The 26,039-nt window shown below is 36.8% G+C and overlaps 1 protein-coding gene across 31 annotated transcripts in view; it reads right to left on the reverse strand.

Moving 5' to 3' along the window:
* Window positions 1-26,039, reverse strand: part of rims2b (regulating synaptic membrane exocytosis 2b) — a 167,831-nt gene that overhangs the window by 24,794 nt on the left and 116,998 nt on the right. For 9 of the 31 annotated variants that reach the window (XM_084130384.1, XM_084130379.1, XM_084130381.1 and 6 more), the window contains 16 exons: window positions 25,453-25,512; window positions 25,196-25,270; window positions 24,888-24,935; window positions 23,380-23,436; window positions 22,761-22,946; window positions 20,496-20,605; window positions 20,100-20,129; window positions 18,778-18,849; window positions 18,300-18,368; window positions 16,982-17,344; window positions 15,920-15,967; window positions 15,120-15,155; window positions 12,315-12,356; window positions 10,964-10,986; window positions 6,468-6,607; window positions 5,031-5,192 (listed from right to left, as the gene is read on the reverse strand). In XM_084130384.1, the coding sequence (XP_083986510.1) occupies window positions 5,031-5,192; window positions 6,468-6,607; window positions 10,964-10,986; window positions 12,315-12,356; window positions 15,120-15,155; window positions 15,920-15,967; window positions 16,982-17,344; window positions 18,300-18,368; window positions 18,778-18,849; window positions 20,100-20,129; window positions 20,496-20,605; window positions 22,761-22,946; window positions 23,380-23,436; window positions 24,888-24,935; window positions 25,196-25,270; window positions 25,453-25,512 (1,521 nt within the window). The remainder of the gene's footprint in view (window positions 1-5,030; window positions 5,193-6,467; window positions 6,608-10,963; window positions 10,987-12,314; window positions 12,357-15,119; window positions 15,156-15,919; window positions 15,968-16,981; window positions 17,345-18,299; window positions 18,369-18,777; window positions 18,850-20,099; window positions 20,130-20,495; window positions 20,606-22,760; window positions 22,947-23,379; window positions 23,437-24,887; window positions 24,936-25,195; window positions 25,271-25,452; window positions 25,513-26,039) is intronic. The other 22 variants (XM_084130391.1, XM_084130385.1, XM_084130400.1 and 19 more) reach the window with 21 other exon arrangements.

Consider the following 26,039-nt stretch of genomic DNA (forward strand, 5'->3'; position numbering starts at 1 on the left):
CATATCAATACTATGCTCTGAAGCAGGGGAGTCTCAAGAGTAGCCAGGTTATCCTAAAACATTTTTCTGTTGATATGAAAAATCGGGTATATTTAGCAATATAGAGGGTTAATTATGTATTTGATGTATAACACAATGCTATGACAAATTATATGCCTTTCTTCACTGACGTTCAAAGTTATTCAAAGCGTTTCTAAAGATACTGATATTTAGAAGGCAGACTGAGATAGCAAATGTGAACATGGTTTGTGTAACATTAGCAACACATCATTAGCTGTTTGATAACGTAGTCAATCAAAAAGCTAATCATATTAATTACCGTTATGTGTCCGACATTGTAAAGAGCGATATCACTGTGCAGCGTTTACTACAGTAATTTGAGTAAATCTCTGAGCTTGTGTTAGTGAGTGGAGGCGGGGTTAATCTGGATATTCATGGATCTGCATATACTAAATTAAGCAAGGGTGTAGAGTTATGTTCAAGCTATTTTAAGGCATGAAGAAAAAAATGTTCACAGGAAAAAACGTTTAAATATGCCATTTTGGTGATCAAAGTTTTTTGATCAGTTTTAAAGGATTTAATACAATTATTACTACAGGGGGATTTTAAGGGCCTTATCAGTCAAAACAGATGAAAATGGTGGGTTGACAGAAGGACTTCATGTGACAAAGGAGGACTACGGCTAACTATGGCATTTCATCTTGGCACTTAATCTCATGCTGCAGCAGCTCAGTGTGTTTGTGGAAACTTGAGAAACCAATGAATACATAGAGGAATAATGCTGAATGTTTTCATTTCCTGTGACGTTTAGGCAGAAGCTATGTAATCTAATGATTGTGTCTGTATGAATACACAATAACTTAGATAGGAAATAACCTTGTCTTGCTATGACAATGGCATTTGACAATGAATGAGACTACCCCTCATTAAAGCAACATGAATGGCCGTCATACAGTCACGTCAAACAGTAAGAGGCATAAAACATTTTGAAGAGCGCTAGTGCTGCTTTGAAATGACTGTAACCTAATAAAAATGCAGTCTACGGTACTCAACATCTGTATGAGTGCACAGAGTGCTGGTTATGTAAGAATTCATGCTACTGCAGTTGCTAATTGGTGAAAAATTCAGTTGACAACATTAAAATTCTATTTTATCTGCTGTAACGTTTTAATGATCACAAACACTTCATCTATATTCAGTTAGTGACCCACAAATGGTACTGAAAACTTATTGAAGTGGAAATTGGTGGAAATGCTTGAGAACTTAAGCTTGTTTCTTGTTTTTGCTCTAATTGGAATGGAGATGGCAGCTGTTCATGCAGAACTCCCCAGGGTTACTAAGATGACAGTGATATTATGCAAGACTCAAACTCTTTTGGGACAATATGACGAATTAAAGGGCAGTGGAGAGTGGTGCCATCTAGAAATACCAAACACAGTATTGAATAACAAGACACATGCACTGAAAAATAGTGAAATAACTGTGTCATTTATTTAAAGTGCATTTTTATGTTGGTCTAATCTAAAAACAAAGTTCCCTTTCAGTCTGTCATGTTCGAAGTTAACTCGATACTGATGTATGAGGAGCCCACTTAAGAGCCCAATCACCCTCGGGTAGCAAGAAATTAGGCCATTGAAGATTGGCGAGTGAGATTTGCATGCCAAGCTGGCTGGCAACTCGCTCATTCAGCTTTTTGCTTTGGAGCCGACCTGTTGTTTCTACTCACTCTGCCATCCGCCTTCGCTAAAAAGAGGCAATGTTCTTCTGTTGGAGAAAAGGCGCATTCAGCTACTCAACACTTTGAGGCAGTGTTCGTTGAAGGTCCATGTTCTCTCAGCGGGAACATGACCATCATGATGTTAAGATCTAAACTCGAGTACCTTGAAAAAGATGGAGTCACTTTGGTTAATAAGCAGGGTGATTTGCGGATTGTAGAGGGTGTTCTCCCACCGGGCCAATCCCCACGGGCCTCCCACTCCTTTACACACATCGTGAGCTTCTTATGGGTGACCTAGTGTCTCATTCGGAGCTCCTGCAGAGAATCAGTTGTCGATCGCTGCATTGGAGGGTGGGCTTGAGTGCTCCAGGGATGAAGACTCTGCAGCGCTGCCCCCTTTAGGGAGAGCAGTGCAGGTTGAGTCGGACCTAGAGTTGACAGCCATGCTTTCCCAGGCAGCTGCAAGCGTCGGGCTTGAGTGGAACCTTCCACCTTGCCCTGAACTCTTGGGGTTGGACGACTGGTTTCTCGGTGTGGGGCATGCTTTAAAGCATCATCCATCACACCTATCTGTTGCCACACTTTCAGCCCATGGTCGGACCTTGCATTTCTACGGGCAGAGGTACCCTTAGAATAAGTGTCCAGGCATGTTGTTGTCACAACAGATGCCTCCAGGTTGGGCTGGGGCACTGTATGCAACGGGCATGCAGCTTCGGGCTCATGGACAGGAGTTGTTATCATTACTGCTAGCCCTGCGCTGGTTTCAACCGATGCTGCAGGGCAAGCACATATTGGTCAAGAGGGACAACACTGCAATGGTGGCGCACATCAACCACCAAGGAGGTTTGCGCTCACGTTGCAACTCGTCCGCCATCTCCTCCTCTGGAATCAGCAGCAGCTCAAGTTGCTCGATGCCATTTACATCCCGGGCGAGCTCAATGGTGCGGCTGATGCGCTCTCACGACAGCTCACACTCCCGGGAATGGAGATGCCATCCCCAGGTGGTCCAGCTGATCTGGATTTGATTTGGGGACGCATTTAGGTAGGCCTTTTTGCTTCTCCAGAATCCTCCGATTGGCAGCTTTTTTACTCCCTGACCGAGGGGACCCTCAGCACGGATGTGCTGGCACACAGCTGGCCCCGGGGTCTATTCAAGTATGTGTTTCCCCCAGTGAGCCTGCTTGCATAGACACAGTGCAAGGTCAGGGAGGATGAGGAACAGGTCTTGATGATTGCACCATACTGGCCCACCTGGACCTGATGCTCCTGGACCTTCTTTCCCAGAGACAGGGCACCATATTGTACCCGCCTCAAGATCTCTGGCACCTGCAGAGACCGCCCAAAGTTCCCACCACTCCTTTTCGGGACCAGGCAAGTGCAAGTGCTGCCCCTGGAGGAGGCAGGCCCATCCCTCGCATTGCCCAGCCCAGACAAAATGCAGAGCTTTGAAGGTCAGCAGAAGGGAAAGGCTGTCTCCAGAGGTTGGTCCAATGGATAGGGGATGCCATTGACTTGGAGTTCAAAACTCAAGGCATGCCGTGCCACTTCTGAGTTAGAGCTCACTCTACATGGTGCCTCTTTAGCAGACATCTGCAGATCTTCATGCCGGGTGAAACCTAATACCTTTGCGAGATTTGATAATCTCCGAGTAGATCCAGTTTCCAGATCCAGTTTTATACCGTGTTAATGGTATAATAGGCAGGTGGCTGGAAAACTGGCTCGGTGTAGCAGGTGCAGCGCCATTCCCCTCGTCGAGGGGGTGCGAGCACTTATTTTTTTCTCCAGATGAGTTCCCCAGCCGGCGAACCCTGGCTTGAGGTTCCTCCAACACCCTTGGCAGTTGGAATTAGTGGAGGAGTCTGACGCTAAGCCCAATACTTGTGTACATGTCAGCCCCCTTGGTCAGGATATGGGTACTGCGCTAGGTGCCCATAAGTAGTTGAACCCCCTTGGGTAATATCATATGTGTATTTTTCCACGGAATGGTTTCCCCGTTGGTTAACCTGTGTCCTTCCTTTGACAGTGTCTGCTCTGTCATAGCTCAGCGTTTGTAGTAGTTCCATCCCTTTCCAGGTAGGACCTACTGCAGAGTTTTCTTCCATATGTAGTACTGCCCCAACAGTCAGTCCGCATGAGTATTTCACACGTTACCTCTCTACGGGCAGGATGTGGCCTCTATAGCGTCCCTTTCCATCTGGACTCTGCACACTTCCCCAGTGTTATCCAACCAGTCGTGGCTGAATAGGGTAAAGCAGAAAGGAACAGTAGCTATTGATCTTCCCCTTAGAAAGTTCTGTCCTTCCGTCCCACCAGGTACGGAGGTCTGTTCGACTTACATTTTGAGCTGGGAAGGGTCAGCGTTTATGGCACTTTCCATAGGGAGCCCATACATCATTATCGACGTAACATTGAATCTGACTGACTAAAAGTGAACATTTTGTTTACTGTTGTAACCCTCCTCCTATATAAATGCTGTTCTTTTGAACTTTCTATTCATCAAAGAATCCTGATTTGTTTTTACACTGTTTTCAACATTGATAATAATAATAAGAAGAAATGTGTCTTGATCATTTCTGAATGATCATGTGACACAGAAGACTGAAGAGTAATTATGCTGAAATTTAGCTTTGCCATCACATGAATAAATCATATGTATTCAAAAAGAAAAGTTATTTTAAATTGTAATAATATTTCACAATATTGCTGTTTTTTCTATTTTGAATGAAAAAAAAAAAAACATGGTGAGCAGAAGAGACTTATTTTGAAAACATAAAACGAGAATACAGCAAAATTATTTAACTAAACCAGGTTTGTGACAAGTTAATGCGTTGCGCCTTTAGATGTTTTTTATTTTTTTTATTTAACATTATTAATCAGCAGAATAACTGATACTGATACAATATCTGATCTTACCTTTTCATATCCAGGTGGGAGAAATATTTACTTTTTTTGGTAAATACTGGTAAAAATTCTTAGACATCAATGCTTTGGCTCTCGGGGCTCAGGATTCCCATCTATGATGACGATTTTTAGTGTTAATGATTTTTTCTTTTACAAAGTACTACGGCTGACCCAATGGAAATGTAAAACTGTTCTAAAAAAGTATTGTCCAGACCTCCACTAAGAAGGAAATATAGATACCGGATCTCTTGGAACTTTATCTTAATACCCCTCCCCTGATTTAGGGGCATGATCAGACTGGGGAGAACATTAGCTGAGGACACAAACTGGAGAACACTAAGCTGGAGGACATTAGCTAAAGGATACTAGTTGGAGGACATTAGCTAGGTTTATGAGACACTCTGCTTCTAACCTCTCAGGTTTCTCCTGTTCTTCCTCCTCCTCTGGGTTCTCAGTAGACAAACCCACCCCCCCTTCATGCCCCGCCCCCAGTGCGCTTGTTGTAGTTGATTCCACCTGCTCTTCCACAACAACAGCACCCTCTTCTCCCTGACTCGGAAGGGCCTCCGCACGGCTGACATATACATATACACGGACAGTCAGACAGACAAACAAACACATAAACCAAGCCATGACATCATGAAAGGAAGCATGCAGGACAGAAAAGACACAGAACAGACAGCCATGAGCTTGGCAGACATGCAGATGATGAAAATAAAAGAAATCTTTAACAAGATAACAGAATGAAAGTGTGAAAATAATTTAGCTCTCCTAATTCTGTGACAATAAAGGCCACAGAATAATGCTGTCATATACTTTGAGATTCTCCTAAGTCTCAATCCTTCTGTTAATGGGTTAATCTTATAAAAATAGAGTCCAATTACAAAACATGTCCAATTCATATTTCAATAATACACTTTAAGCTTATTTATAAAATGAAATGTTTTTGCTTTGTATTGCAACATTCATGAAAAGTAAGCTTTTCTACACAAAACTCTAATGTGACACTAATGTGTCATGTGAACAAGTCTGTGCTATGAAAATAAAACAAGGTTATATAATTAAATTAATTAATTTAAATGAATTGTTAAAGAAATTAATACTTTTATTCAGCAAGGATGTATTAAATTGATCAAAGCTTAAATCTTGTAAATTGTTACAAAAGACGTATATTTTAAATAAATGCTGTTATTTTGAACTTTCTATTCATCAAATAATCCTGAGGAAAAAAAAGGTATCACGGTTTTCATTGATAATAATAAGAATCATATTCGAATGATTCTGAATGATCACATGACACTGAAGACTGGAGTAATGGCTGCTGAAAATTCACCCATAGCACTACAGAAATAAATTACATTTTAAAATATATTAAAATAGAAATCAGCTCTTTTAAATTGTAATAAAATTTCACAGTATTAATGTTTTTATTGTATTTTTGACCAAATAAATGCAATCTTGCTATACATAAGACTTTTTTCCAACCACAAACTTTTGAATTAGTAAAAAATGTTTGAATATATGCTTGAGTTAGTATATATTTATTGCATTATTGATATGTTTAAAAACGTTATGCAGAATATTTGTTTCTCAATTGATTTTGAGGTGAAATATGAGCTGGACATTTCTTCGTTAGAGTCACCTATACAAGTCTATTCAAAAACATGTGATGTCATCTCAGCCATTGGTAAACACACTCTTGGAAAGTTCAGAGGTTTGGTTCACTTCGCAAGCAGGCAGAGCCACACCTGAACTCATCAGAAGCACAGTAAGTGTGACCAGAGGGTTTGTCTATGGCTGAAGATACATCCACAGGTATAACAGGTCAGTGGGTTTATTGTGTGCCTACCTGATCCTGCGGCTCGCTCGCACCCTTTCTGACTGGACAGACATGTAGCTCGTGCTGCTAAGCCGAGATGCACTCGACATAGCGGACACGTCGCTTACATCACTGTCCGATGACCTCATGGAGAGACTGTCCATCCCCTGCTGTGAGAAAAAAAAAAATGCTGTTTATTACATTAAAATAATGTTGCACAAACTGACTTCAAAATAGAAATGAAATAAATCTCAAACACGGCCCAACAGTGCCCAACACACTTTTTCAGCTGAATTGGTTCCGGAAGTTTTTTTCCATTCATTTTTTCCACATTGAGGTGAATCTCTACAAATGTTTTTTGAAGCAAAAAAATCTGACAAAAATACAAAAGGTTTAAAGACTGTCGGCTTTAATGGGGGAAAGAACTACAATCCCATGAAGCATTGCAAATGACAATCAAATTAACCCTTTCACGCATAGTGGTCACTACAGTGGACAGCTATTAAAAATGCATTTTCTTGAATTTGCACGGGTTTTTATGGCAAAGTTGCACATCAGCCTCTTCATTGGACCCTTGTGCATCATCCTATAAATTGCAATCAAGTGGCAAGCCTTTGTGTTTCGATTTTTTCCCCCTCCAAACCAAGATGGCCAAGGGTCAGTCAGACATGCCAAGTTGCTCCGGAATATCCACCCATTCCTTCTAATCTAGGAGACTCTTGTAGGTAAAAAAAATATTGCAGCATCAAGCAATATCTAATGAGTCATATCACAGTAAAATTTTCCAAGTTTTGATTTTAGATTGAGAGAAAACTCTGATTAATCACATGTCCACTGTAGTGGACGTCATGCATCAACTGCTATATTTCAGCTACAATTCATAATTATAATGTGAATATTGTTTTTGAAATTTAAAACTTAAAAACTTAATCTGCAGTGACTTTTTTTACTGTAAATAAATGTACTTGTATTATTAGAAAGTAATTTTCATTGACATCGAAAAAAGTCATGTGATTACATATGTATGACACTTGTAATGCATTACTTTATTTGTTAGATCAAAAAGTAATCTGATTTCATAATGCATGTTATTGTATTTGTTTTTTTTACTCATAACATCAAAAAGTAATCTGATTACGTAATGCATGTTACTTGTAATGTGTTTCTTTGCTCATAACATAAAAAAGTAATCTGATTACATAATGCATGTTACTTGTAATGCGTTTCCTTACTCATAACATCACAAAGTAATCTGATTATGTAATATGCGTTATTGTAATGCGTTTCTTTACTCATAATATCACAAAGTAATCTGATTACGTAATGCATGTTACTTGTAATGCGTTTCTTTACTCGTTACATAAAAAAGTAATCTGATTAGGTAATGCACATTACTTGTAGTTAATTACTTGTTAGATCAAAAAGTAATCTGATTAGGTAATGCATGTTACTTGTAACACATTACTTTACTTGAAACATCAAAAAAGTTATCTGAATGCGTTATGCATGTTACTTGTAATGCGTTACCCTCAACACTGATCATTTCAGATGAGATTGAAAAAACGTATCGCTAGGTTTTCTCAGAGGAGGGCTATGATAGAAATGTGCATGTCCATCTTGAACATAATCAGAATTATCAGCTAATAAGGGTAAATCTCCATACTCTGGTGCACTGGAGGGAGCATCTGAGTGGTTTCCACAGTTGTACCTTGACAGACTGTAGAAAAATCTGATGGAATCACGTCCTCATGTTCTGATATCAAAGATACGTGAAGTGCAACTTGTATGAAGCTGTATGAAGCCTTTGCAATATTTTGCATTTATATTTTTTGTATATATTTTATAGTTTTCACATGATTTGATATAATTGTATTGATTAGTTCGTTAAATTCACATACTTTATGTGTTTGATTATTGTCTTATATTAAATCTAGTATATCTTAAGTTTAAACCAAATGCATGCTGTCCACTCAAGTGGACATCTGAAGATCTCTTTGAAAAATTTGTAAAAAAATAAAATAAAAATTAATTCTTGTTTTTCATGCCCTAAGAGCAATAAAAACACATAGGAAAAAAATCCTGACTGAGGATATCATAATTCATGCATGAAAGGGTTAAAAACAATGGTAAAAAATGAAACTATTTATTTAAAGTTGTTCATTATATCTATAGAAACACTTTTGAGTGTAGGGGTTGCGTAGAGCTTTGTTGGCGCGATTTTCCCGCTTCGTCTCTCTGATTGGTGGAATTTTCTATACAGCATCATGGGCAATGTTTTTAACCACAAATTCCATAATGGAAACAGATGGCTTAAAAAAAACAGAGCCTATATCATCGATTAACAACCTCAGAGCTCACAACAGGTCTGTCTTTAAAGGTTTTAAAGTTATTGTTATAAATCAGTTTCCCGTGAAAAAATGAATGTTACCAAAACACGACTGTTGCACTCTAAGAATTTGATGTTAACATGTTGCTAAGCTAACACTCTAATAACCATAAAAATCTGATCACAGATCACACAAATAATTATTATTAATAACTATTCAGTACTAAATTAAAAATCAGTATATTTTTGGTCAGAAGTTCTTGACACCATCAGCCATCTTGGATACATCTAAGATGGTTTGGAATGCATTCTGGAATTGAATTGCATTATCCAGGGTTAGATTTTGGTCCAAGTGGTTTGTCTGTCCTTATTTACAGTAGAAAGTGCATTGAATGCTGTCTTGGTAGGCAACTCACTAGGTTTTAAAACAACCAATAACTAAAATGTTTATAAAAGTCACAAAGGATGTCATATCCCAGAGCACACACAGATACTTGACACTTTATGTAACCATGAGGAACAGCTAATCAGTACTTAATATAATGTCTATGTGAGGGCCTTTATATTGTGTCCTAACCAGGCACAACATTGTGTCCTAACCAGCAACAAACAGTAAATCATTAATGTTAAACAGATAGCTTTTGTGAAATATTATTAGAATTTAAAATAAGTGTTTCCAATTAGAATTTGTTTTAAAATGTCATTCATTTCTGTGATGGCAAAGCTGAATTTTCAGCATCATAACTCAAGTCTTCAGTGTAACAAAATCCTTCAGAAAACATTCTAATAAGCTGATTTGCTGCTCATGAAACAATTCTTATTATTATCAGTGTTAAAAACAGTTGTGCTGCTTAATATTTTTGTGGAAACCGTGATACATTCTTTTCAGGGTTATTTGATGAATTGGAAGATTTAAAGAACAGTATTTATTTGAAATATAAATATTTTGTAACATTATAAATGTCTTTTAGCCTGGTTAACGTCAGACCTCGTCTCATTGAGACGTGGTTTGGGAACCACATGTTCATTTTCTCGTATTTGAGGCGTGGTTTAAGAATGCCCAGAGCCGTTTATTGGGCGCTACGAATGTCTATCAAATGCGCCTGTACGTAGCTCATAGCCAATCGTTTCAATTATACCAAATGACGTATGTAGAGCGACAGAAATTCGACGAGGAAGAAGACGATGGGTCAGAGATTTATGTGTACACGATGGCGTTCAGCGACTATTGCCATTTGTGCAAGACAAACATGAGGGTAGAAGGTATATATGGACACTGCTGCCATGTTGGATCCATAGATATAAACAAATTGCTTCGGTGTGTCGCATAGACGTCGTCATTGTCTTGCTGCTCCCTCCCCGTTCTGTGATTGGTCCCCTCGCTGAGGCGAAAATCTGGTCCATGGAATCCAGGCTGCCTAGCAGCGTGAATAAAATTGCGCTGCGCGCAAGGCAGCATGGGGAAACCCAGGCTAAATGTCTTTACTGTCAATTTCAATCAATTAAATGCATCCTTGCTGAAGAAAAAATATGAATGAATTATTTTTGTAATCTTACTGACCCCAATCTTTTGAACGATAGTGTACAGGCTGTAAATTACAAACTCTGAAACAATAGATATACTGTTTAAAATTAAATAAAGTACAAAAAATTAACTGGTAGTCAAATGTTATTGTTGTTTGGACACATGTGTGAACTTGAGGAGAACTGACTTCAGTTCATACATCTAAAATCACCAAAACACCAGGTGATTAAAAGTTGTTGCACAATTGCTGATATTTTGTATCCACATATTTTGGGCCCGTTGCAGCAGTCATTTTCATTTTGCTTTGAAAATTGACAGGGAAACATCTTATTGTACCTGGTCAGGACACAATGTAAGGGTGGAAATAAATTTTACTCCAACTGAAGAGAACATTCCTTACTGCAAAGTAAACTATTCTCAGTCCACTGGTGACAAAGGCCAAACGTCTGGCATCGGACATGTTTGTAAATGCTTAAAATATCACCAAAGGGAACTATGCAGCAAATGATTCACTGGCTGAGACTTCTCGTCTCTACAGGCCAGGGTTATTCTAAAAATTAAAGAAGTCACCATGAAGAAAAGCTTCAAATAAACAGCTCCTCATCTATTCCCAAATATTAAGGATACAATTGCTTTACAGAAGAAAAACTCAAGCAATGACAGAAAGAAACATACCTTTGATGGATCCTTCAAAGTGCCTGTGTGACAACAAAAGACAAAAAAGTTAGATGTATTGAAACTCATTACAGAAGCACAGTACTGTATGTAAATTAGTAAATTTTGCTTGTTGATACAAATACACATCCAACAAACTCCGAAGCGACACACATCAGACAACAGAAGTTATATGGACAGCGTTTTTTCAACAGTAGGAAATTATAGCTGATCCAGTCCAACCCAAATAAACAGATGTGAAAGAGAACACAATGCCATTAAGCAACTGAATGAAAATTTATTTGACCAGTCATTTAAAGACCCTATTGAAATGGTTTTATGAATGAAAGTTACACATGTCTGTGCAGGAGATGATGTCATCAATAATTCTGGCAGAAAAAAAGGAAGGGACTGTATTTTGTACCATGTACTGTATATCTGCTAAAGATTTACTTTGTCGGCTTTTAGGAATACACTTGCATATGATAAGATCAAAGCTAACACACATGAGCTCGTAAAAGAGTAATGGACTAAAGCCACTAAATAAATAAATAGATAAATAAGTAAACAAATCACAGATTCTCTAAGGAATAGAGTACAACAGTGCAAACCGACTTTTTCAGCGGCACTGGTTCCGGAAGTATTTTTTCCATTCATTTCTCCGATAGGGATTTAAAAAAGTATTTGGAAATCATACAAAAATACAAAGGTACAAGACTGTGCACCATATGGCTTTAGTGATGGAAAGAACTACAATCCAATGAAGCATTGCGAACAGCATAATCAAATTATAAAATATATAAAACTACTAATTTAACATGTGATTATATATAAAACAATAGGTTTTAAGTGTATTGCAAAACATGCATATTATATCTAGAAATATTTAAGTATTTTGAGAGCGTGACTCGATTACGTGGCGCTTCATGGCAGTGGGTGGAGCTAAATAGATCTTTTAACACGGTTTTGCTTGTTCTGCTCTCTGATTGGTGGAATTGTCTGTACAGCATCATGGGTAATGTAGTTTTTGGAAACAAATTATGCTGTTAAACAATATTATTTCAAAACTAAAAATGGAATTTTTACTTTGGGAACCCGACTGTTACACTCTATTGAACGAGCAAATTCAATAACATTCAGCAACCATCAAAAGTACTGTAGTCAAAAGAACCAGAACCAGTACTGACCCCAAATTTTTGAACGGTGTAGTTCCAACTCTTTTAATAACACTACCCAACCATTTACCCTGTTTGCTCCACACACAAACACACACACACACACACACACACACACACACACACACACACACACACACACACACACACACACACACTGTTTTGGAGGGGTTTATGTTAGGGTTAGTCTAAATTACCTGCATCTCCATTCTCTGACACTGTTGACTCTGACACTACTGCTGATGTGTGGATGAAATGAGAGGAAAACAAGACAGTTTAAACAGACACATGACACACAATGTTATGATGGAAACACACACACACACACACACACACACACAAAAGGATTTTAGATGAATTTCAGACTCAGAAACTCATCACTCATGCCGAAACAAACATTAAAAAAAAGATCTGAGAAATCCAACACCTCAGAAAAACCTTAAAGCATCAAAAGAATGTACTGAAGTGTATTAAGCAAAGGTTAATGTGGAACATACGTCTCAAACACACACACTACAAACACAGGCCACCATCTATGCCCTATTTTCCCCACTGCATACTACATGCAACACTACAGTAATGTCTAACATAGCTCAATGACATTATTGATTCACGGTTTATTGTCTTAATTCTTCTTTTATTGATTTTAATTGTTTAATTTGAGAAGCACAATCAAATATATTCTAACGCTAAAATAACAACAAAAAGGCCAGCTCTTAATTCATATTTTGAAATCATATTAGCTTTCCAAAAACCCACAAGTCTCCAGTTTTATTTTACCAAACGAATGATACAGGTGCTATAAAATTACTGTTAAATGTAGTTTATTCTGTTCTTCTGTTTTTAATCTTTCAGTATTCAGATTATTCAGCTGTTTATCATAATGTATTAAAATTACAGATTCTAAATATATCAGTGAGAACCGTTCATCTCAGCATCAATAAAAGTGTTAATTACTACCTTCCTTCTACCTATTGCCATAGTGATGATGATGATGACAAAGAACAATTAGCAGTTCAGTTCTACATCTATATAAATAAAATCTATCTCGCTATATAAATAAAGGTGACTTGACTAAATCTGAAGTGAATGACGTGAACTCTAATCAACGCAACAGGGACATGCACAGACATTTTTAGGGGCAGTGGCCCAAACCAAGAAAAAGGGCACCATGTTCTGTTGTGTTTGTTTGGAACTATTTTCAATAGAGCAAAAACATAAGGAATTGACATTATTATTTCTAAAATCTAAAAAATAACTGAACTGAAAATAACTTGTACTGTTGTATAAAATCAATATCACATTTTTAATCGTGCTCATAGACCATTCGAGAAAAAAAACTGCTCTCTTGCTCGTGTGATACCTTGTTAAAAAATGAACTAATTCGGGGGAATTTTTGCTCCCATATCTTGAATTTTGAGTCATTATTATTATTTTGGCTGCATTTCCGACCCTGGTCTTATTACTATCTTTTTGCTTAGTGTTGTATGTGTTGTACAGTTAAAATCTTAAAAACAGACAGATTTTAACCTACAATTGCAGAATAAACTGCTTGAACTTCCAGATTAAGTCAGCTGTACGGTATTGTACTGTGTTTGTACTGTGTGTTTATTCATCAATCCCAATAGACATTTTCAAGCACTGTGTGATTAGCTCACTTAAAGTCCCCCTGTGGTGAATATTAAGTTGTTTCTATGTGGTGTTTTTGATATGCTTTAAGACAAACCATGTGAAAATTCACAAGTCAACACCATTGCTGAGTGTTTTCTCTTTAGAGGAACCAAAGACAGTCTCAAAAACGCGGTTTGAAATCGCTGGTGTTTCTGACGTCACAAGCTACCTTGTAACCAATCACGTCAACGTGTGATCAGCAACAGTGGATCTCTGAGCTGGTGAGTGGAGGCGGGGCTAATCTGCATATTCATAGAACCGCGTATACTAAATGAGGCAAGTGTGTAGAGTTACATTCAAGCTATTTTAAGGAAAAGCTATTTCAAGGAATTTTTATATGATCAAAGATTAGTTTTAAGAGATAAAATTATTGACTACAGGGGGACTTTAAATATTTAGTGCTGCTTCATAAATGTATGCAAAATTTCATGTTGAAAAAATGGATTTATAGTGCATTTTCGTGTCGCAACGTGTCTGCTCAGTTCAGTGTGAGCCGCGCTGCAAAAATCACCCTTGCCAGAAAGAGGACAAGTCAAGCATTAACGAGACTTAAAAAGCTCATGTTGATCTATCATTCGCAGCCCATAATGAGAATAAACACCAATAAATGTATTGATATTTTTTGCTTGCTAGCACACCAGTACTGCAGACGCTTATTTAACCATGAAAGGCAGAAACCATGATTGCGTTAATATATGTGTAATTATGGAGCATGGGTCTCCTCTAGTCCGCTACTCCTCTAGGGAACTCGGAGCACGGTAAGTGGAAAGCCCGGACCAGAGTGGATCTGGAGCTGCAGATTCATTACAGAATGCATTTGGCGTGAATTGAAATCCACTCCACTCATATACAATACTCTGCCTGCTAGAGGGATACCTCGGCCCAAGAGGGCAAAGGGGCAGTGGCTCAGGCCCCGTAGCTACCCGTAACTGCAACGCAACATTTGACAACCTATATTACTGAATAAAAACAGTGATAATCCTATTTGGAAATAATTTTGTAGCTGGTTTACAGATTAATCTGAATTCACCTTGAATCGGACTTGTAAGCGCTTCCCAGTAGGCAAACACACCATACCAGTTTATTACCTGTTTGATGTTCAAATATACCAAAAAGTTTTAGAACACTAATTTTTTATATATTTTAGTAATCATGCCGTATAGAGCTGTAACTACAGAGGGTTCAGTCTTAATAAATAACATGGTAGCAACAAGAGCAGCAAAAGAAGAGAGCTACATAGCAGAAGAAGGCTGCAATCTAGTTCTTTTGGAAGCGCACTAGTGTTGATCTATTCTACTAAAGGCAGATGAAGACCACAGGTTGTGGCATACCAGGAGCTTTCTTCTGCTGGTCCTCCCATGTCACCTCTGAAGTTACAAGACAAGGAGAAAAAGTCAATGGTCCTAGTTAACAAAATTGTTAATTAGATGTGCATACTTCAAGCCAGCAGAGTGCATATATAAGGCACATTTAGCATGATTAAATTACAATTATACGCAGTTTACCCTCATAGTTCAAATCCAAATACCCTCAAAATCCAGTTATTTTTTTCCCTACATAAAGCCAAATAAAACAAAATACTTTTCTTTTTCAGTTTTCATATTATCATTTGCAATTATAAAAAAATGGAAAAATTTAAATTAAATAGTCATTTAATATTATTATGTTTATTTAATCACTTTTTTAAATTAATTTTAATTTAAAAATATTTAAAAACTTGTACTCTAACTATGAAAGTCTAGTTGATTTTTGAAGTCTAGTTTTTAAAAAAGGAGTGTCATTGAGCCATCTACAGGTGAATGAAGGTACTTGGTTTACACGAGTGTCCAGTGGCTTCAAAAACATAATAAACAATTATTCTTAAAATAATAACTAATCCCTCAAAACTAAAAAAAAAATAGCTCAGCTTAGTGCAGAACCTGAATTTCTAAACATTTTCAATAACATCACTCTTAATGACATCACCAACACAATCATAGCGTAAATATAAAAAAATATATCGGATACAAGTGTAGCCGTACAAACGTCAAGTACTGCAAACGTATCTACTTAAACATCTACTTCTATATCTCTGCAACACAAACACACTGTAAAACATCACTGAGAGATTCACACGGTCACACACACTTGCCTTTCCTCCCATTGACAGGTGGGGGAGCTACAGGCTTTTCCTGGGATTCTTGTGTCGGAAATGGCACACACATAAACAGAAGGGGAGTTTAATCATCAGTATTTTCCACAACCACACAGGTACAGTCTAACCATGCTAAAACACACACATATGCACACTCATGCTCCTATGAAGCTACGAGCACTCAATCTATGTTCAGAACAGCATACTACTCTTACTATTTGTGCGGAATGCAATTTCTAATACTGTTTATGACTGCATACTGCATACTGTTTGACATACTATTTTTAAGTATCACAGGAAGTATACAGTGTATACCAGGGGTGCAAAAATACTTAGTTCCAACCCTGCTCCAACAAACATACCTGTTAGCTGGATCATGTGCATTTATAATTAGGGTTGAAGCTAAACTCTGCAGGGCTGTGGCCCTCAAGGAACTAAGGGTGCGTCTCAATCAGCTCGCTAGCTTCCTAGGTTGTGAATTAGTATATTGTGTACACGAATATTGGCACTGGTAAGGACAGTAAAGACCCTCCCTGGCTCACTACACATTGGGTCACTGATGACCGATTTCCGGCAACATGCCATTGTACAACATCACTACTGGTATTTACGAACAACAGCAGAACTGATATCTTTCTGACATCATTTTTAAATGTTATTCAAAGTACATTATGAAAAATACTTTGCTTGTTACATATACATATACTTGCAAAATGTTAGCTAGATTATTGAAATATAATTAAATAATTGTTTGTATTTTTGAAAAAAACATCTATTGTGTGGTGAGTTGGCTAACGTGATTTTTTTGTGCTTCAGAATTTCCGTTAAAGGAACACAGTGGGCATCGATGCTCTCTGGTTTTCTTGGTGCACTGTTGGACTTTTTAGGGAGCGAACGTTTCAGTGCACTGGTAGGATTTCGTGGTTGAGACAGCCCTTTAAATGGCAGACTCCCTGATCAGTTCCCTACTACTGAACTAGGGAGCTGATTGAAACACCCTTAGTTTTGCATCCCTGGTGTATACTGTGTAGTAAGAAGTACTCTTTTGCATTGACACACCTGGCACAGAAGCCTGTTGTACAAGAGGTGAGGATGATGATGAGGCATGGGCTGGAGGGGGAGGAGCATGTGATGCAGGAGGAGGGGCATTGGCTGGAGAGGGAGGGGCATGTGTTGCAGGAGGAGGGGCATTGGCTGGAGAGGGAGGGGCATGTGTTGGAGGAGGAGGGGCCTGTACAGGTGGGGGAGGGGCATGTGTTGGAGGAGGAGGGGCATGTGTTGGAGGGGCCTGTGCAGGTGGGGGAGTGGACACTGAAGAAGGTGGATGGGGATGTGCAGGAGGGAGAGGAGAGTGGACATGAGGAGGTATGGTGACATGTGCGATGGTAGGGCCCGGGACAGGAGGCTCCATCCTCTCATGAGCTTTGTTGATGATGACAATGAAGACAGCATGATTGGCAGAGACAGGGTTGTGGACAAAAAAACAAACAAAACAAAAACAAAAAACAGGAAAATGAACAAAAGGATTATTTGGGCGGACATTTATGAAATGCACTGAAATAAAAAAACAAAAACAAAAAAACAGACAATAAACATGAAAATATTTACAGGCAACTCGCTACTTTAACAGATATCGAGCCATCTTGCAATATCAGTGCATATGAAATAATCCAGTTTAACTGATATCATATTTTATTGTGATATAATAATTTATTATAATTGTAATTTATTATAATTTAGTTTTCCAGAATAAACGTCATTATTTTTACTTTAAATACTTAGTTGATTTAACAATAACTGATTTATTATTTGGTTAATATTTTAAAAAATATCTTTAGCTGTTCATTTTTATCAAAAACAGTAAACACATATTCTAATATTTTATTTTATTTTATATAAAAAATATTTTATATTATGTTTTTCAGGATTCTTTGATGAATAGAAAGTTTAAAAGACAGCATTTATATGAAATAGAAATCGTTTACAACAATGTAACAGTTTTACTGTCACTTTTGATCAATTGAATGCCTCCTTGCTGAATAAAAGTAGCCAAATAATTTCACACAAAAAAAACCCAAAAAACATTATATAACATATAAAACCAATGGCAAGAAGAATATTAAGCTATTTGAAACAAAATCAGAATTGTTGGTTTCGGCTAAAAATTTCGGTGCATTACTAATAATACGTACGATGACACACACACAACAAGGTAGTTTGTGCCACTGTATTGTAGTGTACTGCTACAGTATTTACTGACCAACACACTCTATTTAGCTATTTAGCGTTTTTTTTAACATTTAATCTACAGTTTTTTTTTCTTGTTTGTGTATTCTTATTATGGGATCAATTGCTTGCTATGCAATAACAGCATTACCAGCCATTGCTTGTGTGACTTGTGGAGGTGGAGGGGGCGGGGCTGGGTGAGGTGAAGCCCCTCCCACTGCTTCAACATTCAGACAGAAATGAGTGTAAAAAAAAGAAAGACAGAAGTATGCCATCAGACATGAGGGTGAGAAATATAGAAATATGAAAATAGAAGCAAAAAAACTAAATGAATCTACAATTTACTGAAAGACTGAAATGTTTATTTTCTAAGTCCACCTGGTGACTGACCATACTAACTAGTGTGCTGCAGTACAAATGCAAATATAATTCTGAAAATTCTGTTTTTTGAATATTGAATAATTTAATAATATAAAAAGTGATAAAGATCCATTAAAATGTAATTTACGTAGTCTATTAACAAACTTATTAAAACAACTTTGATGCAAATGCAATTACTCTCAGAATATAAAGATCATATTTGCATTTGACTGATATAAAGTATTCCATGTGTCCTAAATATAATTTACCAGCCACAGTCTGTGGAAGCTGGGAAAGAATAGGAGAAGGAGCAGGAGGCTGAGGTACCATCCCTGTTCCTGCTTCATTGGTTGATGAGTTGTGCAAATCAAAAGAGAAAGCAAACCAAAATGTCAATAAACCAACAACTAGTGACTAATAAACCATAATTATCACTGTATGACTGAGAGGATTACTGCTAGGAGTAGACCGCCATGCAGGTGCAAGAGACTTACATATTTTCTAAAACTAAATATACAACAAAACAAAAAATATATATATATTCATCTCTCAATATTGCTCACATTCCAATGATTATCCCTTCAAAGGTTGCCGACCCTCTGCTATAAACATACCAGAATTTACAGTTTTTTTAGCACTTACAATACTGTCAGAAGATGTTACTAACGTAAAAGTTCTGACATAAATTGCCTTCTGCTTTTTTCTCAACAAATTTCAATTAGGGCAAGTAGACTTTTGTATGGATACCTGTTTATCCTACATAATTAATATATAAAAAGGTAATTGCAGCTTTTTATCTCAGAATTCAGACATTATTCCTCGTAATTTCTATAATTTTTTAGTTAAAATCATAATTCAGACTTTTTTTTCTCAGAATCGTGCAATTTGGACTTTCTCTCTCAGAAATGACTTAATTTCTCGCAATTCTGAGTTTGTATCTTACAATTTTGAGTTAACAACACGCAATTCTTTATTTCTTTTTATTATCTCTTTTTTTCTCAGAGTTGCAAGTTTATACCTCACAATTTGGACTTTCTTTCTCACAATTGCAAGTTAACACCATTCTGACCTAATTTCTCACAATTTTAAGTTTTCATCTCACATTTTGGAGTAAACATCTAAAAAAATTTATCTCTGAATTGTGAGTTTATATCTCACAATTAAGACTTGTTTTTCTCAGTTGACATCTCTCATTTTTTGAGAGAAAAAAGTACTGAATGCAAAATGTAAACTCACAATTGCCAGAAAATAAAGTCAGAATTGCGAGATAAAGTCACAATTACCCTTTTTATTTTTTTTTACTCTGTGACGAAAACAACCTTCCATACTTTTGGACATGATTCCAGACATGGACGGAGTACATAGACTACACAAAGCATACATCTATAATGATAAATGTACAGCACTATTAATTGCACAACCAAGGCTGAAGCATCTGTTCACTATACCCAATGAACGGCAGAAGCTAGAAAAATGACAGGTAACGCTCACAGACCAGAGCTAACAGGATTAGTCAAACAGAGTAGATGATAAAGCTGTAATAAAGAAGACTGAGACGTAGCTAAACACACAGAAGCTAGTGCTTACAGACCTTCATAAGGCTCAGTAATGCCCTCGCCATCTTCAAGGAAAAAGGGTGGGGGAAAAAGCAATCCATGTTGTGTTATGTAAAGGACAATAATGTTATTTTATCCAAATTGTAGTTACACAATATTCTTTATCTGACTTGTGGTCAAGATGTTTGTTTATACATAAGCCTTTTTTTTGTGTGTGTGTGTGTGTGTCTGTGTGTGTGTGTGTGTGATAACTGATACATTTGTGCAATAAAAGTCTATAGTTATTTACTTAGCTTATTTGTTGAATTTTTGTCAGTTACCCAATGGAAAGGTTATTCTTATCATCTGGTGATCCTAACCTGACTAATTATAAAGGCTTTCTACCCATGAGCCATCTTGCAATTTGGAAGAAGCCTGGTTTATCTACTCACTTCTGTCCATAGAGCCCTTTGGTGGAACTTGCGGTAGCTGCCGACCTCTTCGACTCGATACTGGCGTGCTGGTGGGACTTGTTTGGACCGATCCAGTGCGGGGATTTGCCCTGCGGGACAGATGGTGTGTCAGTAATGAACATAAAGCATTACATCTAAAGAAGTGTTTGTCGTCGAGTCATAAACCTGCCCAAGACAGGGCAGACTGTTTGACTACAGACACACGCTGGTGAGAGAATACTAATAAAAACAAACCTACTAACTATGGTTATACTGGCAGTAGCATCGCTTACTAATGATGCAATAGTGTCAGAAAACACACTCCACTTGATTGCTATAAAAAGGGACACATACTATGTACTATTAAACAAAATAAGTCAATATTTGGCACGGTTTTCTCAAGGGTTAGTAAAAAACTAAAAGGAAGTAAAAACATTTGGTGAAATATACGTTCTGTAGATAAGGTACATCAACATGAGCTGGTACAGCAACCCACATAATATTGTAGGTGAATCTCATGAAAACTTTCAAGTCATATTTCACCCCAATATCAAAAGAAATACATGATAAATTATATTTTTCATTTCATCAAAAAGGCCTATTTAACATATCAAGAAATATTTGCATTTTACATAATTTTAATGAAAATTAAGCACATTCTTCTCTCCCCTGTTACTATAACTTCTCACTATAAAACAAATAATTATATATTATATTATATTTAAATTGTAAAGTTTTAGTAGTGTTTGTTGCATTGCTTTTCATTTATGCTGATTTATGTTGAGTTATGTTGATGTATTTTTCAATTGTGGGAAGTACTTTTTACAAACCACCATTTAACCTGTTACAGAACAGATTTCTTTTTGCACAAAATATATAAATTATGTTAGCTTGTTTCCGTTACGGTATAAAACAATTTAAATGATAATTGCGACTTTTATATCTCACAATTCAGACTTTTTTTCTCAGAATTGTGAGTTATATTGTCAGAATTGAGAGATAATTGTGAGATGTAAACTCGCAATTGCTAGAAAAAAAGTCTGAATTGTGAGATATGAAATTGCTATTCAGATTTTTCTTGCAATTCTAACTTTTTTGACTTCTCAGGATTGTGGAAAACTTTTTCTCAGAATTACAAGTTTATATCTCACAATTCTGGCTTTATAACTCACAAAAAAAGTCAGAATTGTGAGATAAAAAAGTCACAATTACCTTTTTTTATTTTTCATTCAGTGCGAAATGATATAGAAATGGAATATAAACAGAAATGAAACATTTAAAATGCTTAGAATTACCCAAATAAACCATCTGGACACATATTGTGAAAATCACAATAAAAAAAATCTTGTTGAATCTAAAACAGGCTTAATTTTCTTGTTATAAAATATTTTTTCTTATATTTCTCTTCTTATTTTGGGGTAAAATATGACCCAACAAGTTCCTGACACATGTTCTTTTGTGTAAAACTACAGAAAAATAACCATTAAACACATTTCACATAATATAACCATATAAGAGCATGCATTTAGTAAATATGTCACAGTCATGTGCATTTTAGCCACGTAAACAAATATATACGTTTAAAATGCACATCAACTCCACAGTAAACACAATGATCTTTAAAGCACCTTTTGAGCTCAATGTCGCATTTGCTTTCCAATGATCGTACATGTGCCTCACATCTCAAAGTAAATTTGTGGCACATTCAAGAGCTACTGCGTCTCTTGCATCAGTGAAAGTTCATGCGTAAATCTGAACATTTATGTAATTTCCTTGTGACTTATGATGTGCCGGGCAAATCGTAAGTCAAAAGGTTTTATGGTGTCTCAAAAGGTGGGATGGAATCAGCATCAGGAGAGGTGCTTGTGGCTGCTAAAGCTGCAAGGAAAGTGAAAAGGCCTAAATGCATGAGCACACGGCACTCATAACAGCCCATAACTCAAAGCATAAACTGTTAAACCACAAATAAATAATGTTAGTAAACACAAAAAAATAATAATAATTAAAACAAATAAGAAAGTAAACCATACGATGCCAGGTACAACCCATTATATCTCAAGAGGATATAACAGGTGTGTCTATAATTCAAATGAAAAGAAGTTAGTAGCAACCATCATCACTACTCTCTACTTTATAAATGAAAAACAGCATCGTTACAACAGGGTTAAAATAAGAGGAAGTGGAGAGAGGCATTCCAGGTGACAGGAAGCAGAAGGCATGGTTTCGTTTAGGGCTTTAGTGCTTGTTGTGATGGGTCTGGGTCACCTCGTTAAGGCAGGAGAGGGAGGAGCGGATCTCCCTGACGGTAAGGACGGCATGGATCTCATGTAGCCGGAGTCGGGCCGCTCAGATGAGCGGGAGCGGGTGTAGACCGGTCGCTCCATCATGGGCCGCTGGTCAGCTGACCTGGACCTGTAATGGTCATGTCTGTCCACCATGCTGCGGCTATACCTGCAGAATGTTAGTCAAAAAGCCACGCTCAGCTGAGCCCCACTGCATCATGGGATCACAGGGCATCAAATGCTCTATAATCGCAGCTTGTTAGGTTGTTCCTGTGAAATGATGCTGGTTGGCTAATAATTGGCAAAAAACAACCAAACAAAAAGTTTCAATATTGGCTGCTCAGGGTCATCAGCATAAACAGAAACTCATAAAGAAATACCAAACTGAAACAACCAAAAATAAGTGTTAACCAAAGCAAGTCAACAAACTGACATGTGCAGGTAGACAAAAGTTAAAGAAACAAACAAATAAACGTTTCTGGAAGCTGCTGCAAAGAAAACAAGTGAAAACATTTCATACTGACACAACAATAAGCCCCATGATTAGTCTACTCTATTCCTCTATACTGTACTCTATACTTCTACAAATTCTACTGTATTACCTCAGATCTTCCTCAAAGTACTCATTGTTAGCTGGGAACCCTGGAATATGATCCTCTCTAAGAGAAGAACATGAAATGGTCATTTAGCGGCTCTCAAAGCTGTCAGGAGTTGCTAAATATCCTCATCACACAATATATACCCTTGTGAAAAAGAAGTGCGCTTAAAGGAGAACTCCGGTCAATTTTAACATTGAGCTAATTTTTTTGTAAATTTGGAGTGCTGTCAATACAGAGAACAACGACATAAATCGGTGTTGCCTACACCATGTTATCCTCTTTTTAAAATTTGCACCCTGTTGACTTCAATGGGGCAAGTTTTAAACCTGCTTTTAGCCTCTTAACATCCTTGATGTGTCATTACAAGTGCACAGCCAATGTGAGTGATTCCTTCAGAGTGAACACGGTGAATCTGACTGCAGTAGATGTGAAAGATATGAATAAAAGTGATGTTATTTCAGTCAGCGCTCATACCTGTATTTTCACATATACTGCAGTCAGATTCCCCGTGTTTACTCTGAAGGAATCACTCACATTGGCTGGGCACTTGTAATGACACATCAAGGATGTTAAGAGGCTAAAAGCAGGTTTAAAACTTGCCCCATTGAAGTCAACAGGGTGCAAATTTTAAAAAGAGGATAACATGGTGTAGGCAACACCGATTTATGTCGTTGTTCTCTGTATTGACAGCACTCCAAATTTACAAAAAAATTAGCTCAATGTTAAAATTGACCGGAGTTCTCCTTTAATTGTATTGAATGAGCACTTGTAGTGTACTTCAAATCTTAAAAGTATATTTTTTTGCTAAACTGTACTTGCAGATAATATAATATCAATGAAAGTACACTTAAGTGTACTTAAAGAGAGTACACTTTCACGACTGATTCTAAACACACTTAAGGAGACTTAAGTAAAAGTGCATTTCAAAATAATGTCAAAATAAATGTTTTATTTTAAATCATTATGTTTCAATAACCTTTTGTTGTGCTTTATAGAAGTACACTTAGTGTACTTAATTGGTTAAAAAATTCAAGTCAGCCAATTGCATTTAATATAAATCTAAACAAATACATTTTCATTTAATTGCAATTAACATGCAATTAAGTGACGTAAAACATTACATTCAGTTCATACTTAAGTACTCTTTTTAAAGGTATGCTAAAGTGTTCTTCTTTTTCATAAGAGTTTATAGATAATGTAATGCATAGTATACTGTTCAAAGTGAGAATCGGTTACTACTTCAAAACAAACTAACTAAAACTAAATTAACTTCATTACGTTTTTAAAACTAGGTACCATACTAATATAAAACATTTATTTAGTTGTGCTACTGCTAAATCTTCTAATCATTTAAAAAGCAACATGTGATTTCTTTTTCACTGTGCTAAAGCTTCCATTTACCAGAATATTAGTGAACATTTAAAAATGCTGTAAAAACGTAAAGGTAACAGGATAACTAAAGTCTGCACTGAAAACGTCTACTGAAACTATTTCACTCAATGTAATAATACCTTTCTGTATCTGTAGATGGCTCAATTTCTATCCTGGGGCACGTCCTACTGAATAAACCAACCTCAGTGTGTTAGTACATGTACTTAGGACATGATATTCAGTTTTTATTTGCTTGAAAATGTATAAAAGGTCAGTGTTTGAGAAGATGAATAAAATAAACAGGAGTCTCAAAACCATAACTGGGATCTAGACACAAAGTCTCAGTGGGAACATAAATTGGGCATCTGTTCCTAGCAGTTAATAACTGATGAGTAAAAAGAAAGAGTTTGTGATGTATTGTGGGTGTTTATCTCTACAGAAATCTTACCTGTAGTCCCCACTGGTTCCATTCATGACATGATTGGGCCATGGAGTAGATACATGATTGGGCCCATTGTAATATCTTTAAATGGAGGATGAGGAACGATAGATTGAAATGAAGAAAGGAAAGTATGATTAGAATGAGCAACAGTTGAATTCGGGCAAGGGGTGAGAGTTATGTCTCTATAGTAAAATAGTCCACTTGAATACTATTATGGATGCATAAACATAATGCATGTCTCAACTTAAGTATCTGGGTTTTACCTCTCAGGTGAATCAAAAGAGTCACTGTAGGTAGACATTTGTCTATCTCTCCTCATCCTCCTGAACACAAAATAACACATAATCAGATCCTATGTGCCAAAAATAATTCTAGTTGACAAAAAGAACTCCAATGCAGCCATAAAGTGCTATAGATTCACATTTGCTCACGATAACAGATCGCAAGTTAGTTGCTAAGGGGTTGCTAAGGGGTTCTGTGTGTCTTTTTAGTATGTTGCTTTTGGCATTGCTATAGGTCAAAATCAAAAGAGCCCATCCCCAGGTCTATTAAGTGATTTTATAGCAGTTTTATCATCTCCTAGGCAGTGCTGGCTAGATTACTTACAAATTGTAGTCCGCTACAGATTGCAAATTGCAAATTGCATGATGAAAATACATTTTAGATAATGTACTCTGACTACTTTTTTTATTACTTTTGACCTAACTCATTTATCATATTGATTTGAATAGGACAATCTTACTGATTCCATACTGATATACAAATACAAATAGAAAGAAAATACATTCCACAATATGAATTTCATTAAACATTACGTCAGGGTTTCCCAAACTGTGGTTTGTGAAGGAAC

This window comes from Abramis brama (assembly GCF_963993115.1).
Source record: "Abramis brama genome assembly, chromosome: 12".
Classification (NCBI taxonomy): Eukaryota; Metazoa; Chordata; class Actinopteri; order Cypriniformes; family Leuciscidae; genus Abramis; species Abramis brama.